This window comes from Nicotiana tomentosiformis, chromosome 2 (assembly GCF_000390325.3).
Source record: "Nicotiana tomentosiformis chromosome 2, ASM39032v3, whole genome shotgun sequence".
Lineage (NCBI taxonomy): Eukaryota > Viridiplantae > Streptophyta > Magnoliopsida > Solanales > Solanaceae > Nicotiana > Nicotiana tomentosiformis.
The window spans coordinates 84,461,544-84,477,465 of record NC_090813.1 but is presented as its reverse complement, the minus strand read 5'-3'; the positions used below and the strand labels follow the sequence as shown (position 1 = coordinate 84,477,465).

The following is a 15,922-nucleotide window of genomic DNA, read 5'->3' as shown; positions in this document are numbered from 1 at the left end:
ACAAATAGCCGGTGTTTACTTTTTTAGCCATATATATAGATTATACATTGATTATAGTTTAATCATATCACTTATTCACTGGCTATTTTTAGTTTAAGTGATATGATGAACGGCTATTTGGATTAATTCTTAAAGAATTAAGGGCAAATTACACATTTGACCGGTCAGCAAAAATAATTGTATCTCTTAGCTAAGTATACAAATATAATAGAAATTACATGTTTAAATGTTAGTTAAAATTTATACTATATTCTGAATCTCGAGAAACGGAAAATCTCATATAAATTGATTTGGAGGGAGTACTATTTATAGTTCTGCTGAGACTTATGGCAAATGTTGTATTTTACTCCATGAGAAAGAACTTTGTCCGACAATATTATTATTTTTATTTTTGAGAGGCTTCACAGTTATTACTTATTTTATTTTATGGGTTAATCCTAAGTTTTATATTAAAAACTCTAAATGAAACAAATTAAGTCCTTGCCCAAAAATATAACAAAATAAAAGTAAGTAAAAATAGCAACTCCTTCCGCCGAGAAAGTTACTTTTGCACAACTTATTTAAAGACGAGGCCTATTTTACTGTATATTGGATTCTATATATTGTACTCAAAAAACTATAATAAATCTTCTAGTCAATAGTAAGCCAAAAAGAAAAAAAACTCCAACTTTGTATTAGTGTCAAATTAAAAAAAAAGAATAAAAAATTCTAGGGTTTATAAGGAAACCCTTCAGTTTCAGGAGAATCAAATGAATGCCATCCATCTTCGAGAAGCTACGAAAGCATCCACAAGAATGCACCTAGATTTTCGTCTTCCCTTTTGAATCTACATCTTAATACGCTCTCACACTGCAAAATCCCCTCATTTTCCATGGCCAAGACCCGACCTGGAAAACGTGACTTGGACTCTTACACCATTAGACGCACCAACAAAGTTGTCAGAGGTATCTACAAATTCCATCTGCATTGTTTTTTCTCTAAAAAATGTGGTCTTTTGGAATCAGCTTACGTGTAACTCGACTAACCTGTTGCAACCCACCAGTACATGTGGGGCATGTGGGTTCGCTCTAGGGGGTTGTAGCGGCTATTTGAACGTGGGATTTAGGTTTTGTTAGGATTTTTGTGTGGTGTTTGCTTTAGGTTTTTGAAGAAGAAGATAAGGCTCTTTGTGAGACATGCATGTGTATACCCGCCTATTAAGGTGTTTGAAATTGTTTCTGCATTTGTTTTTGCTTGTGTCTATGCTCATATAGAATTATAGATAGTGGCTTAGAAGAAAGATTGTTTCTTTGTAATGGTTAGCAGCTGGCATTTTTTGGCCATAATTTGTTTTTAATCTTTTCTTCCTTTATACCCTGTGCATTCAACTGCTTTATCTGTTTTTCCATGTAAATGGCTTAGTAGGAATGATTATTACCCCATTTTTGTGGATATTAGTGAGTTATTCTCCTTCATATTTATCTGTTCTCCTACAAGCGCCTAAATATACTCATTCATATGAGCAATTATGATTGAATTTCCTGGAACTTAGATGGATTATTGTTTCTGATTTCTGTTTTTGCACCATTGAAAAAGGAAAAAGGCCTGTGCTATGCAAAAGAAGAGAATCTGTTGTGCTTTAGTAAGTTTGTAGACAGGCAGAGAAACGTGCATACACATGGAACATGTTATATGCCATTTGGAGAGCATTCAGCATAATTTTATGGCCATTAGAGAGGATGAGATTGTTGAGGAGTTGGATAATGGTAAAGATGCTAGTTATGCTTTTTTTATGTACGTTGACAGAAGTATCCAGCTGTTTTATGCAGGCAATGCCTCTGCACTCGTTCCTAACAGTGGAACCACTCGAATGACTGTGCTCATTTTGTACTTCTCTTTAGTACTTAAGATCTGCATTAGCTGCTTAATTATGTTGCTGTTGCTGGGGATTTTAGAAATGACATTTGATCCTTATCATGTAGTTGTGATCTGTGAATTGCATAACTGAATTTGGTTTTGATTGCTATGACTGTGAAGCTGGAGACTGTGTGTTGATGCGACCATCAGAAGGCGATACGGCTCCATATGTGGCACGTGTAGAAAAAATTGAAGCTGATAACCGGAACAATATAAAGGTGCATGTTAGATGGTATTACCGGCCAGAGGAGTCACTGGGAGGGCGGAGACAGTTTCATGGAGCAAAGGAGTTATTCTTGTCTGACCACTACGATGTCCAAAGTGCCCACACTATAGATGGGAAGTGCATTGTTCACTCTTTCAAGAACTATACTAAGCTTGAGAATGTTGGTCCGGAGGATTACTACTGCCGGTTTGAGTATAAAGCAGCAACCGGAGCTTTTGTGCCAGATCGTGTTGCAGTGTAAGTGTATGAGATGTCATTTGTTCTGATTGAACTTGAGTAATATTCTTCTAACTCATATTTCTTTTTTTTCGCTCTGAAGGTATTGCAAATGCGAGATGCCATATAACCCAGATGATTTAATGGTACAATGTGAGGAGTGCAAGGACTGGTATACACACACCATTTTATCTTACTGATTAAATTTCCGACTATCAGTAATGAATTATTTACATTGATTTCCTCTTCTCTTGAATGCTGGAAAACCAAATGATAAAACAAGTAAATAAACAGGAAAAGGAACATGAAAGAGTAGAGATCTTCTTTCTTGTTGCCTGTGTATGGCAGCTGAAAGAACCTTAGACAGTTGGGCTACCTCTGCTCTTCCTTCTTAGAGAGTTCTGCTATGTTATTATTTTTAAATCTTTTTTTTTATATGTTAAAAAGGGCGCTATCTCAAGGAATGTTTAGTTTTTCTTGCTTATTTTTCCGTAGTATTCATTATGTGCAATATATGAAGAGCATATCTGTGTGGTGAAAGTGGTGGCTGATCTTTGCACTATGATTATTTTGTGTAAAGCACAAATATTAAGTAAATGGATATTCATCCCTAGCAACTTATCCGAAAAGAAGAATAAAAAGTTTTCTTAGTTCGAATTGGTGATTTCTTAGTTTCCAGCATGAAAATTGCATAGGCCTATCTATAAGTTTTGAATTGGTCGTAATGTTGTGCATACATAAAAGACTTCCACATCTCAATTATCTAGCAACAATCTGGGGTTGAGTGAATTTTTTCTGGGTGCTGTCCAAGTATGAGTTCCACATTGTATATAACCTGTTATAGCCACTGTTCTCAAGACGGGACTGTACTTTCACGTTATATCTGATTGGTTAAACCAAAAAAGCAGCCAGGCATGTAGTTCCAGTTTTAAAAGCATTGCATGCTTTCATTTCTTACAATTCGTTCCCTTGATCTTTGTAGGTATCATCCAGCCTGTGTGGGCCTGACTAGTGAACAAGCTAAACAAATAGGTGACTTTGTTTGTTCCGACTGCTCGTCCGAAGATCTGAAGAAGTCTCATAATACTTATGCTGCATCCCCTCTGTCTAATGGCAAGGTAGCATGTTCATGGCTTCTTTTAGCTGTTGTTGATTGGTTTTTAACATGTTAAAAGATGGAGTTTGTAGTAGTTATCCGCTTCAGCTAATTTTTTATGATAGCATGAATAAGAATTTGCTGGAATAGGTCCAAATGGAGTGGAATGGATATAGGGGATTCTATAGCATACTCAACTAGTCTGGGATTAAGACATTATTGTTGCAGTGACAAACAGCATCTCCTACCATAAGGATGAAAGGGTTAAACAAGTGATGAGCTTTAGACATTAGGATGGACAGAATCCATTAATTATAGACTTTTCTTTAGGTTCTAGAACTATCTAGGTGGACTAACTTCTGAAATTATGAAAGGTGAAAAGTCATTTATTATTACCATTTATTATTACCATGATTGCCATCATTGAGTCCTTTTGACTCCGTTCTGATTTCACAGAAAAAAAGAGAGCAAGAACTCGTCTTTTATTTTCGTCATGCGAGTTTCAAATTAGCGACTGTATCGGCTGCTACCATGAGTCTCAATCCAGTTTCTTAAAATTTGTTATTTTAGCCAAGTAGTTAGTCCCGTTGCATTGGCTAAGTGACTGAAATACATGTACTTATAAATCTGCTTCATTTTCTAGTCAACGTGATGTTGAACTTTTGCGTAAAGATGACTATAAGAAGTCCTCCCTTTATGCATCTTCTGGAAACATTATTTTGTCAAAAACTTTCTTACTATATTCTAAAAAGGGGAAAGAAAACAAAAAAGATGTTCTCCCACTTGAGATACGTGCCAAGGCTATCTGTGGTAAAAAAAAAAAAAGGTGAGCTTTTAAGTACTTATTTAGTCATCCTTACATGAAATAGAAGTTACATATTGCAGATTCAAAGGTACAGGTGCATGTAGACTGAGAAGTGTGCTTTTGTGGTTGTGAAACTGTAGGACTCTTGTTATTAGAGATGTGTTTAAGGCTTGAAGATGGATGGCTTACGCAAAGGCACCATTGAAGCTGAGGCTCTTGGACTCCCTCTAAACAATAAATATGGGCGGAAAATCGAATATTATTTGTTAGGAATATGTCGTTATAAAATGTATTTGGTAATTATGGATTTGGGGGAGTGTTAAGTCCATATTGGTTGAGGGAATGAGTTGTAGTCTCCTTATATGGTCTTGGGCAATCATCCCCAGATGAGAAACTTCTTGGATTGAGTTAGGCCCAAGGTGTTGAGTGGGATTTCACTGGGTTGTTGAGTAGAACCCTCGTCTATGCTGTTGGAACTTTGTTGTTGAGCAACAAGTTCCCTTTGATGATGCTGTAATTGCATTTTCATTCTCATCTGATCCTTGCTTTGGTTGATTATTGTAATTCTTCTTTTTGAAAAGGTAAGTATTATTATTCACAACTTCAGCACTAAGAATGTGCTGGCAATGCTGTACAGAGGTGAGCAAAAAACCAAAAAAACATATCCCTTTTCTACTCTTGGAGGGACCATATGAAATCTAAAATAGATTCAACATCATTTAGAAGTTCTCTTTTATGCCAAAGTAAAACAAAAAATTCTGCTGGGTTTCATCTTATGGATAGAATTGAATATGTCCTCGAAGCATCTTGAATTTCTTTTCGTCCATCATCGACCAAATGCAAGCACAGGGGTTTTATTCCACGAGTTAGCTCTTCCTTTATCCAGTCCTGCTCTATTCCAGCATCTCAAAAGGTCAACTGTAGCAGCATAACCCATTGGACCCCCCTCTCCCCCCCCCCCCCAACCCAACAAAATTCAAGAAAAGTTGCTATAGCTGATCTGTAATAGGACAATGTAGTAACAGGTGTCGATGAGATAAGGCAGGGCCCTCATTTTTTCTGATGTCCTTTCCTTGTCATAGTCACCATTGCTTTGTTTAATCTTTGAAAGTACTAGGGAAACTTGCTAAATACTTTGAACATACGCAAGTGTGGTACATACTTGTATGGTATGCATACTTAAGTCCTTGCTTCATCTTTCCTGGTTGTAGTTAGACTCTCTCTCTCACACACACACAGCCATAATTGCTTAATAATTCTCCAACGACTTTTCAGGTTGAGCCGAAGCGCCAGAAGAGGTAGGCGGAGCTGTAGTAAGAAGGACGAAGCTAGTTTTCTTCATGTTTTGGATGCTCATCTGCATTTTGTACAGTGCAATGAACGGAAACTATGTTCTTTGCATAGATTAGCTGGTATCTGTTATGTCTTCCTTATCAGTAGTTCTTGTATGTACTAGAAGATTGGAAGACGACTCTTCAAAAATATTGTTAGATTAACAAGACTTTCTTTTGAATTTGAATCCGACATTTAGTGTGAAAGCATCGACATGTCATCTTACTAATGCTTAGAATTTGGACACTGGATGATATTATTCCCGGCTTACTACCCGCTGAGCAATCTTCAATCCAAAACTTGCTTTTTTTGACAGTGGTTAAGCAGCTTACTGTTTTGATGTAAGACATCTAGGAAACTGCTAATTATCAAGGAAAAAAATATATTATTAAAAAATAGACCCTTGGAATGCTATTTACTCTCAGTATCTATTACTCCTAGTTGCTCTACTTGTTTCAAACTAATCATTTTCAGGGATCAATTAGATCAAATTTTGAAATAATAGATTGGATATGAGATTAAATTGGCCTTTTCAAATTAAAATCAAGAAAGATCTAGAAACTGATGAGGAAGTACAGTGTTACAATCTGTATCTCTCAATATATTTACATAACCTAAAAAGAAACTATGAAAGCATAGTAGGCTGTAATTTACATCTCTCATGCCTTCGAGAGGAGTAATAAGGACTTAAATCATGTGAAATGTATTAAAAACGATTCTCAATAAATGCTGACAAGAGATATTGAGAACAAGGAAAGTTGCAGAGGTTTTAACTCATCACAAGAATAGGTCACAATGGAAAAAGATTTAATTCCATGTTTAAATGTGGATTTAAGTTTTCTAGAGGACGAAAAAGCCCCTCTAATTGACGTGTTGTTGAACCACTGTCAAGGGTGTTTAGAGGAAAGGAGAAATTAAGACAATGCTAAGATACTATAGCCATGTAATAGTATACAGCCGATACCAATTAATTGAGTTTAAGTTTTAGACATGTTCATAATGTTACTTTTAAGTCCCAATGTCTTCTAGGAATTCTTTGGTCTTCTTAAAAATTTATATGTCAGTAAAAAATAAAGAGAATGAGCTTAAATAAAGCGATGTACATACTGAAAATTAATTAATATAGACCTTAACTTACTCCGGATTGAGGTGAAGTAATAGTAGTTGTAGCAACCACATATATCTTGATCGAAGAGCGGAGATGAGGCTTAATTGAAGTTGCTATTTGTTTCATTTATATGAAGTCTTGATGAGATAATGTAGAATTATACACCCGCTTTCCCTGCAAAATACACATTTCTCTCCTACAAAGCCAATCTTAGTCTCTCCTATTCTACGGGCAACTTTTTTGTATTTGCAGTTTCAGAGATTTTATACTACATAATACTAGCTAATAGAGCTGAGCTTGTAATAAAATCCTAGTCTCATATTATGAAACGATTTTTCACGTCGATTTGTGCGTACGTTACTGGTTTACAGGTAATTACAGCAAAGAGCTAAAAAGCTGCTCTTACCAAATTAATTAACTATGTAAAGAACAATTATATGGAGATTACGAAAGTAAAACAGGAAACTAAAATGATTATCATTTATCATGAAAGTAGGATATACTACTAAACAAGAAAATGGAAATTTTAACGTGCTAAGGCTTTATGCGCTGATGCCATTTTAGCACATCATTAGTTTGCGTGGCGGATTACGAACAAAAATATCAACTTATCTGCAGGATGAGAAAAATAGCACTTTCTGCCATTTCAAATAACTTACTGCAAAATAGGAAGAAGAAACCATGCATGCACAGCGCAGAAACACACAGTCAAGATGCTTTCCAACTTCCAAGTCATTTCACAAATAGTCACAGGCCAGGAACTAATTTTCCACTCAATCAATTATCTTATTATCTTGTTGTTACTCTTTTCTTTTTGCTTCTCCACTATATACCGTATTTATTTTTCAAAATTGCTATAATTTTTGCTTTCCTTGAGCCGAAGGTCTATTGGAAACTGCCTCTCTACCTTCACAAGGTAGGGGTAATATCTGCGTACACACTACCTTCCTCAGACCCCACTTGTGAAATTACACTGGGTATGTTATTGTTGTTGTAAGTAGAAACAAAAATTTTCAATACACCAAAAGTTAAAAAGTTGAATTTTCTATATTGACAGCAAGTAACTATTCAGTATAAGTGTAAGCAATCACCCATCAGGTCGCTTAAAGTTAAAGAAAGAGTTTATGGTAAACATGTGTTAGTAAAGAAAAAGGAGTAGCTAAGTTGTTGTAGCAAGTAAAATTATCCTAAGCGTGTCAGTATATAGAATTTTTTTGAATTCTATTAATTGTAGTTTCACAGTAACTAAGCGGTTTACACATCAATATATAGTTGGCAGACAACTCAACAAAGCTCATCTCAAAAAATTGTCACTGCATTAGAAATTAGAAGAATAACAAATGTATCATATAATGCTATAGAATATCAAGCCACAAGTTTAAAATGAAGACATTATACATTTACAGTTGCTTGTGAAATTTTTTTCCTAACCTCAACTACAATGGACCTATTTAACTTAAGACCTATGTGTTGCACATGCATTCCTTACACCGTGGATATCTATATACGCTCCTTCCAACAGGTCGTGAAAATACCCGTTTGGTTTGTCTCACTGCCTTCCTCACTCTTTGCTCAAAAGTCCTCCAATCTATTGTGTTGTTCTTGACAAAGATATCAGCGAGTCTCCGTTTGTTTGGACGTATAGTAGCCATTTTACCTCCACCATAGTATACTCGAAAACCAGATATCAATGATGAAAATTGGCTTCCCGAGTCTGTCATGGCAAACACGTCTGCAGCACTGCAGACTATGAAGTCCAATGCTGCTAGCTGCATAAAAGAGTTAAATGTCAGCTCCAGTTACATGAGTTAATTAGTCCTCAAATCAAACACATATGACGATTACACTCTCAGTGTATTCTGCAGAAAGCTACAACTGAAGCTTAGCAACAAGGAACTACATGCGTGATAGCTACAGGTTCAAGGTAGATGCATGTTAAGTTTGAAGAACAGCTAAGTTTTTAGAGGAAATTTGACAGCCCTACACAAATAAGTTATAATACCAAACAAGGTAAGAATTTGAAGAATACAAGCACATGTATTTATATTGCTCTGCCACGAGGTGTGATATTTTAATTTGCCTTCTTTCTAGACCTAAGTTTAAAGACCCTCATTGCTGATTAAGTTCATTAATTGTATCACCCTAAGAATTACATAGAACAACCTTTTCTGTATGTGTCAGCAATTTATATTTTCAAATTGACGTATATAACTTTGCTTTCTGATTCATTTTAAATTTACTCCCTCTCCCCACCACCTCACATGTTGCATGTATTGGCTTTCTGTTTGCCAATATTACGCACGAAAGGAAATAGCTCTTCTTTGAGAAGCCAACTGATCATGACTATCCATACCAAGCACATAAATTGTTTATAGTGTTATTCATTTGGTGCTAAATTTAACATAAATCACCAGGGGTATTGCAAGAGTAAAACCATGTCAAACCAATACGTTTTACCTGAGATGAGAAATTCTTGAACGGTTCAATCTCGGCAGAGGAAAGTAAGCTTTCCTTTGTAACCAGATTAGGATACAAGGTAGTCAAGGAGGCCAGTCTTGATTTCCCTCCATAGATATGTGCACCGGCCAAATATATGCGCGTCTGCCGATTAAAACCAAGGGCAGCAAGCATTAGCACCGTCTCTTCAGGCATTAAAGGACACAGTCCTTCAGCCTTTAGAGCTGCTGAGGAGGGCAACCTGAGCACATGTTTTTTCAGAGATCAATAATTGAACTGGGGCTAGTTCTAATAAATTGAATGTACAGCCTCAATAGCATGTCTCTAGAATTACGTTCAGGTTATTTTGAATCAATGAAGAAAATATTATCACACTTTTAAGACATGCATGATTACAATAACCCAAAAGAGGTAATCCAGAATTCTCCCTGCAACAAGAAGATGTGAACCTGATCCAGATGGTGAGAGATAATATGTAGCTTTAAGTAAGTTCAATACAATTTTGCGTGCCTCGGGTGCAATTTTTGGCACATCAAATGCAAGCAACACTTTAGGACAAGCTCACAAGTTAGAATAAGCTTTTGGTTATGCAGGTATAGGGATTAAGCAAGACTTCTACATAACATACTTCTTGGTCTTCTTAAGCTCCACCAATGCAGGGAAATGGATTTCACGATATGCTTCCAGTTCATTTCTTTCTTCTTCACCCCCACCATATTCACAGAGGGAATGAGCCACCATGTCAATTTCAAACCTCAGATGCAAAGCTAAATATCTCGCAACTTTTCCTCCACGATTTCGTTCACCCTTCATCATTGACTTTGAAAAGGAGCCCACTAGGTGACGATCCAAGGGTCCCAAGCGTGTAACATTCTGACGCATTCTTCGAATAAGTAAAGCTCCTGTTTCTTGTATCTTTGGAACAAATTTCAGAGCATGAAAATTACATCTGCATCGAAGTCTCTAAATGAAGTCTCAAAATTAGGAACCAAGGTAGAAATTATGGAATCAGACTAGATAAAAAAGATAACATAAATAACTCATAAATCAACAAGGAACCCTAATATCAAGTTTGACAGGTTTTACCTGCACTTGAAATGGCAACGGGTCAGATGCCAAGCGATTCCCAAATCCAAGAAAATGGACAACTCTGTTTTTATGCAAAATTGGAAGAATATATTTCTTATAGAAACTTGGCTTTGCTTCTTTTACAACATCTGCATCTGTCACCTGCATTTGTTTCCAGATCATAAGAAACTAATTTCCTAACATGATCATAAGAAAAATGATTGATTTAGATGAAAATCTTACCAAACTGCCAATGGCCTCAAGATCCAATGACTGTAACTCCTGAGGAAGTTCTCTAACTATAGGGATATCAGGTTTCAGGTAGTCGATGAAATGCTCCTCCTGGTAGATATCGCCAAACTGGCTACGAATATATAGATTTCATCTATCAATCTTCAGTTTAAGGATATAATAAGGTATAAAATGTTTCAAATTATCAAGAGAACGGAAAAAGTTTGAAGGACGTAAAACAGACATAAGGCAAATAAATATCTTAGTAAAACTTTTAATTTCTATTTGATGTTTAATTTCTATTTGATGAAGTACATGCTAAAAGTTACTGAATGAAAAACTTCCAAGATAACACCATACATAAAAAATTGGAGGGGGCATAATTAGTTACAAACGAAAGGGTGGTTAAAAAGTAGCAAAAAAAATGCAAACAAAGAATGTTATTTAGCTGAAACTTCATCGCATATTGGAAAAGAGTTTAGAAAAAAAACTAAAGTGAACAATCTTTCGATGCAATAATGTGGATGTATGACAAATTATTAGAGTAGATACCAGAAAATAACAACCGGATGATACATGCAGTTCTCAAAGATACGCAGCAAAAGGAAAGCCAAGCAAACATTTGGGACAATCAGAAGGTCTTGGAAAACTTATGTAGTTTAGACAAGAGAGAAATCAGTGCTACATCACAAACTTCCAATTACTGAGTTCAAGAATTCCAAGATGAAGCCAGTTCAGATAGTTTACTAGTTATGACAAGAAAATGAAATACTATTCAACTAGCACGTATTTCAAGTGAACAACAAGAATTGACAAGTGTGAAAGTACACAATAGTATATGGAAGATAATGTGAATCTGTAAATGAAATTTTCAGTATTTTGACTCTTTCACATATTGTTCTCATAATATTCTGCAATCCTTATTGTACAATAGGAAAAGGAAAGAGATAAGTGAAAATGACGGCAAGTAGTAAGTTTTCACCTCACATCTCTCCATACGCTACTGTACATAAATTTGGGAAGAACCAAGGTTGCATCAAGTAATCTTGCAACAGCGACAGCATTGCAGACCTGTTGTGCAAGAAAAAAATATATCAGTTAAGAAAAAGAGACCACAGCTTTCTTATAATATTAGTGCTGGGCCTTTTTCTTTTGCTTGGCAAGCTAAACTAAAGAAATACAGGTTGTCAAGCAGATGGAAAAAATTATGTCAAAGCAGAAGACATAACTTACAGCTACTCGCTGTTGATTTATCCCACCATTTGCAGTGACCATAATGTAACCATTTTTTCCCTCTGAAAATTTCATTATGACCCGCATAAGAAGCAAGTAACTACAAGAAATGTGACAAGCATGAATAGAGACAGAGAGACCGAGAGAGATACCACTAGGTCGCAAGTCACGCTGCTCAGCACAAGGTTTCCAAGAGGAAGCAACAAAATAGGGTTCAGCCCACAAATCTTTCGGCTCGGGTTTATTCTGTCCCTGAAGTCAGCAAGCTCACATTGTAAAGTAAGATCAACTATTAGATCTACTCACTTCCTTCTAGAAACAAAAAGTACCTCAGCTAAGGCATGAGCAGCCCTCGCCAGCAATCGTGCATAGATTGTTTTCTGCGGCTTTCTCGCTTTGCCAAGCCTTACCAGTTCTTCCTGCATAATCAAAAAAAACATTTGCTCCATGTGTAGCTAACTAGCAAAAAGTATTCCAGCACAAATGAATCTATCCATACTTCAACAATCAACTAAGCCTCATTCCTAAACTAGTTAGTCTCAGCTATATGAATCCTCTATATCCATCAAGTCTATTTGCCCCTATTTCATTCCAACACTAAATAGTTTGAAAAATATTTAGAAAGATATTTGGAAGACACTTCATAGTTTGCTAGGAAGTAACATGTACATCTAGTTGCTGAACATCTCAGATTCATTTTTTCAACTTCACAGCTAAAGTAAGTGATAATGCCAAAATATAAGAATCCTACCTTTAGGCGGATCCAGAATTTGAGTTTATGGGTTCTGGATTCTGGAAAGGCATATTACTGGGTTCTGGATAAACAATTTATACATATTAAGTGGATTTCTTAACATAAATATACAAATTTGGCCAAAGCTACTGGGTTTTGTTGAACCTGTGACTAGAACTCTACCTCCGCATTATTTATTCTTTATCATTAAAAACATCAGCTATATATAGTTTTTTTTTTAATCAGGGATTAAACACATAATTATTCCCAGCCTAAAGTCTAAATTCTCAAAATTCATTTCCACAACCCAGCTTTCATAACTTGAACCACGTTTCAATATTTATACATTTTCAAAAACATTTCAACAATCTAAATTGATAATAAAGACTGATTGAAACATACCCGAATGAATAAAGTGGAGGAATTGGCTTTCAAGAACCTGAACTCAACCCCAGGAGCCCGACCCGATTTCTGGATCCGGGAAAGCATCCACCAATTGGCCAACACAAAAGCGATCATAAATAGAGCCAATCCCACAGGTGCAATATTCTGAGAAAATGGTTTCTTCTTCCTCATCTTCTTCGACCCGAACGTGAAACCCAGCAACCCGTTAAAGGAGTTGTTCCTATGACCCGGATTCAGGGGGGCAACCCGATCCGGAGTCGGAACGCTGCTGGGTTGTTCGTGATCGTCGTAGGATGAAGATTCTGAGAAATTAGAACTAGAATTGGTTCGAGAAGCCATGGGAAGTGTTTTTATGTTTTAAGTTTTTTTTTTTTATTGGGATATTCTCGAAATTAACGGTTTTAGGACAAGGTGAGCGGAAAAACCGTCAGGTCTTGATGTTGCGAGTCTTTGGTTCCGTACTTACGTTTGATGCAAGAAAAGTGTCAAAAATAGAGTCCACTCTCATTTTCTTGAACTTCTTTTTTCTTCAAATCATTTTCTTCCACTTGAAAAAGAAAAATGAGTTTTCGTAGTAACTAAAGAATTTTTTTTACATATTCGATTGAACGGATTTATTTTGGGAATTACTTTTTGAAAGAGAAACAGTTTGTGTTTGGTTAATCGCTCTTAAAAGCACTTTTGAGCAATAGTTTGTGTTTGACCAAACTTTTCAGAAAGTGCTTTTAAGTATCAAATTACGAATAAGGACATTAATAAATTTATATAGTTAATATTATAAGTAAATAAATAATCTTAAAATTTTGTTATTACATGCAATAATTAAATCTTTTCATTTTATTTAAGTAAAATATGAAAATAAAATTTAAAAGTACTTAATTCTTTTAATATAAGTTAAATATATTAAAAATCATTCAACAAATATAAAAGCATTCACCCCTAAAGTCACTATATATTAGAAAACTATCCTAAAAATAATAAGAAATATTTATACATTAATATCCTAAGTATTAGGTTTAACGATTATTTTGGTATATACTATATTTTGTTAAGGGTATTTTTAGTAAGAAGAAAAATCAAAACTGCTTCTGCTTCTGCTATTGGGAAGAAGCTACTTTTTTCTACTTCTCAGAAATTGCTTCTGCTTCTTCCCAAAAGCACTCCCTCTCCCCAAAAAAAAAAAGATTGGCCGAATACCTCAAGTTAGGGAAAAAATACTTTTGAGAAAAAAATATTTTTGACCTATTGAGAAGCTTGGCCAAACAAGCTACTAATTGAGTTGATTTTATTGGAGTAGTTATTTTTCATAAATACGAAAGTTTTGATTTGAACATATAATTGTATCAAATAAATATAAGTAGGTTTTTATTTTCATATAAAGAACGAAAAAATGCCGAACCAAACCTATTTAATAATATAAAGGCCAAATACATATAAGACCCCTTAAAGTTGACTTTAATTTTTATTTTGACAGGTAAGTACCTAGGGAACACTTCAACCTAGCAAAAATGTATATATTAAACGCGCATGAATTGACTTTCACTTAGTGTTGAGGGCGTGGAATGTGATTTTCTTTCTTTCTTTCTCTTTCTTCTCTCTTCTTTTTAACATATAATTTTCTGACTGATAGAAAAATACACCGGCACAGGACCACCGATCCTTACTCATAATCTATCGTATGACTCAACTTCTCATTCCATCATCCATAAACGGGTCCATTCACCACCAATTTACAACACCACCTACCGACCGCAAACACAACTTCCATTTCCTTTCCTCCATCTCTGGCCAAATCCAAATTTTCAATCAGTTTCATCCAAATAAAATATCATCTTCATTCATTGATATTCATATTCCTACTCACCAGAACAACTTCACCAACAAAAATCACTAAACCAATCATATAAACAACATCCTTACAGAACCACCTTTTTCATTCAAACTTTTTAACAAACATCTCCTCTGCTTCTTCAACTCCACCAGCTCTCGACCAATTTTACCTTCCATTCTCCTTAAAATTATTACAAAATTAGAAAAACGTTCTGACAATACAACACAGAAGCAAAATTAGATATCGGCATTGTAGCTGACCAATTGTTTGGAAATACGTCATTGTTGTGGAGGTGAAAATCGGTGGCCCTTATAATGGAGGAGATGTTAATGCAAGTTACCACCTTTTAACGTTGCCAACTAATTGCTTTGAGATTTATGATCAAAATTTTTGGCACTCTAGTCATGATTCAATACATAGCCAAAAGGAGTATGTAGACAGTAGCAGGGACGGGTTCGGGGCGGAAGGGGTTCAATACTTATAGACAAACACCACAGCACATGGCACAACTTGCCCTGATATTTTCTTGTTTCATTTGTTTCACCCAAAGATCAAGTGTGACCCATGAAACTAGTCTTCAAATTATTTGATCATTGCTTACTCTCCGCATGGTCATGCATTATTTTTAATGCATTGTTTGTTCTTTTTCCCCCAAGTAATGGTATTGTTCAAATTGTCTTATGCACACTGAAGATACACCTCAACTATTTTTCGAGTTACTTATTACTTTTCACTAGCCAATTATCTAATAAGAAAAAAAATCAAGGAACACAAATAAGAAAAAAATGCTTTAACTTTTTCCACCTTTTTTCTGAGATTTAATAAAATTAGAGGCCTAAAACCATATTTTAATAAGAGACCTTATACTTTTTTTATTATTACACATACACACATATACAGAAAAAAATTAGTGTTGCCATTTTTTCATATTTGTTTTTTATAGTATAATATTCTTAAATAATAAAGTCTTTAACTTCACATAGTAGTAGTAGTATTTATATTAGTAAGAGGTAACTTAAATAAATAAGATGTTAAACATGTATTTTCAATATGTTACCTTTGATGTTGTTGTAAAAAAATATATTTACTAATATGAAGATTTAAGTAAATTAATTCAAAGTTCTAAAATATTTGTAGTGTTAAAGAGTAGACAATCTTTCTTTAATTCAAAGTTCTAAATATTTTTAGTGTTAAGGAGTAGACAATCTTTCTTTCTTTCTTCTGTGGGTATTCATGGTTCGGTTTGGTCGATTTTTGATTAAAACCAAAACCAAACCAAATTAAA

The 15,922-nt window shown here is 35.0% G+C and overlaps 2 protein-coding genes across 3 annotated transcripts; one reads left to right on the top strand and one right to left on the bottom strand.

The window, feature by feature from the left end:
* Nucleotides 1–696: 696 nt before the first annotated feature.
* On the top strand, nucleotides 697–5,777 carry LOC104106764 (chromatin remodeling protein EBS-like). 2 transcript variants are annotated; one of them, XM_009615384.4, is made up of 5 exons: nucleotides 697–944; nucleotides 2,017–2,359; nucleotides 2,442–2,510; nucleotides 3,321–3,456; nucleotides 5,515–5,777. In XM_009615384.4, the coding sequence occupies exons 1-5, from the start codon at nucleotides 872–874 to the stop codon at nucleotides 5,539–5,541; spliced, it is 648 nt and encodes a 215-aa protein (XP_009613679.1). In that variant the 5' UTR covers nucleotides 697–871; the 3' UTR covers nucleotides 5,542–5,777. The 2 variants fall into 2 exon arrangements, with proteins under 2 accessions (XP_009613679.1, XP_009613680.1); XM_009615385.4 differs by lacking the exon at nucleotides 5,515–5,777 and adding an exon at nucleotides 4,380–4,840 and having other exon boundaries at nucleotides 706–944.
* A 2,199-nt stretch (nucleotides 5,778–7,976) lies between these two features.
* On the bottom strand, nucleotides 7,977–13,239 carry LOC104106766 (O-fucosyltransferase 15). Its single transcript, XM_009615386.4, has 10 exons — nucleotides 12,804–13,239; nucleotides 11,998–12,087; nucleotides 11,821–11,920; nucleotides 11,669–11,730; nucleotides 11,418–11,506; nucleotides 10,448–10,568; nucleotides 10,223–10,366; nucleotides 9,765–10,099; nucleotides 9,137–9,377; nucleotides 7,977–8,448 (listed from the first exon to the last, which is right to left on the bottom strand). The coding sequence occupies exons 1-10, from the start codon at nucleotides 13,143–13,145 to the stop codon at nucleotides 8,143–8,145; spliced, it is 1,830 nt and encodes a 609-aa protein (XP_009613681.1). The 5' UTR covers nucleotides 13,146–13,239; the 3' UTR covers nucleotides 7,977–8,142.
* Nucleotides 13,240–15,922: the final 2,683 nt, after the last annotated feature.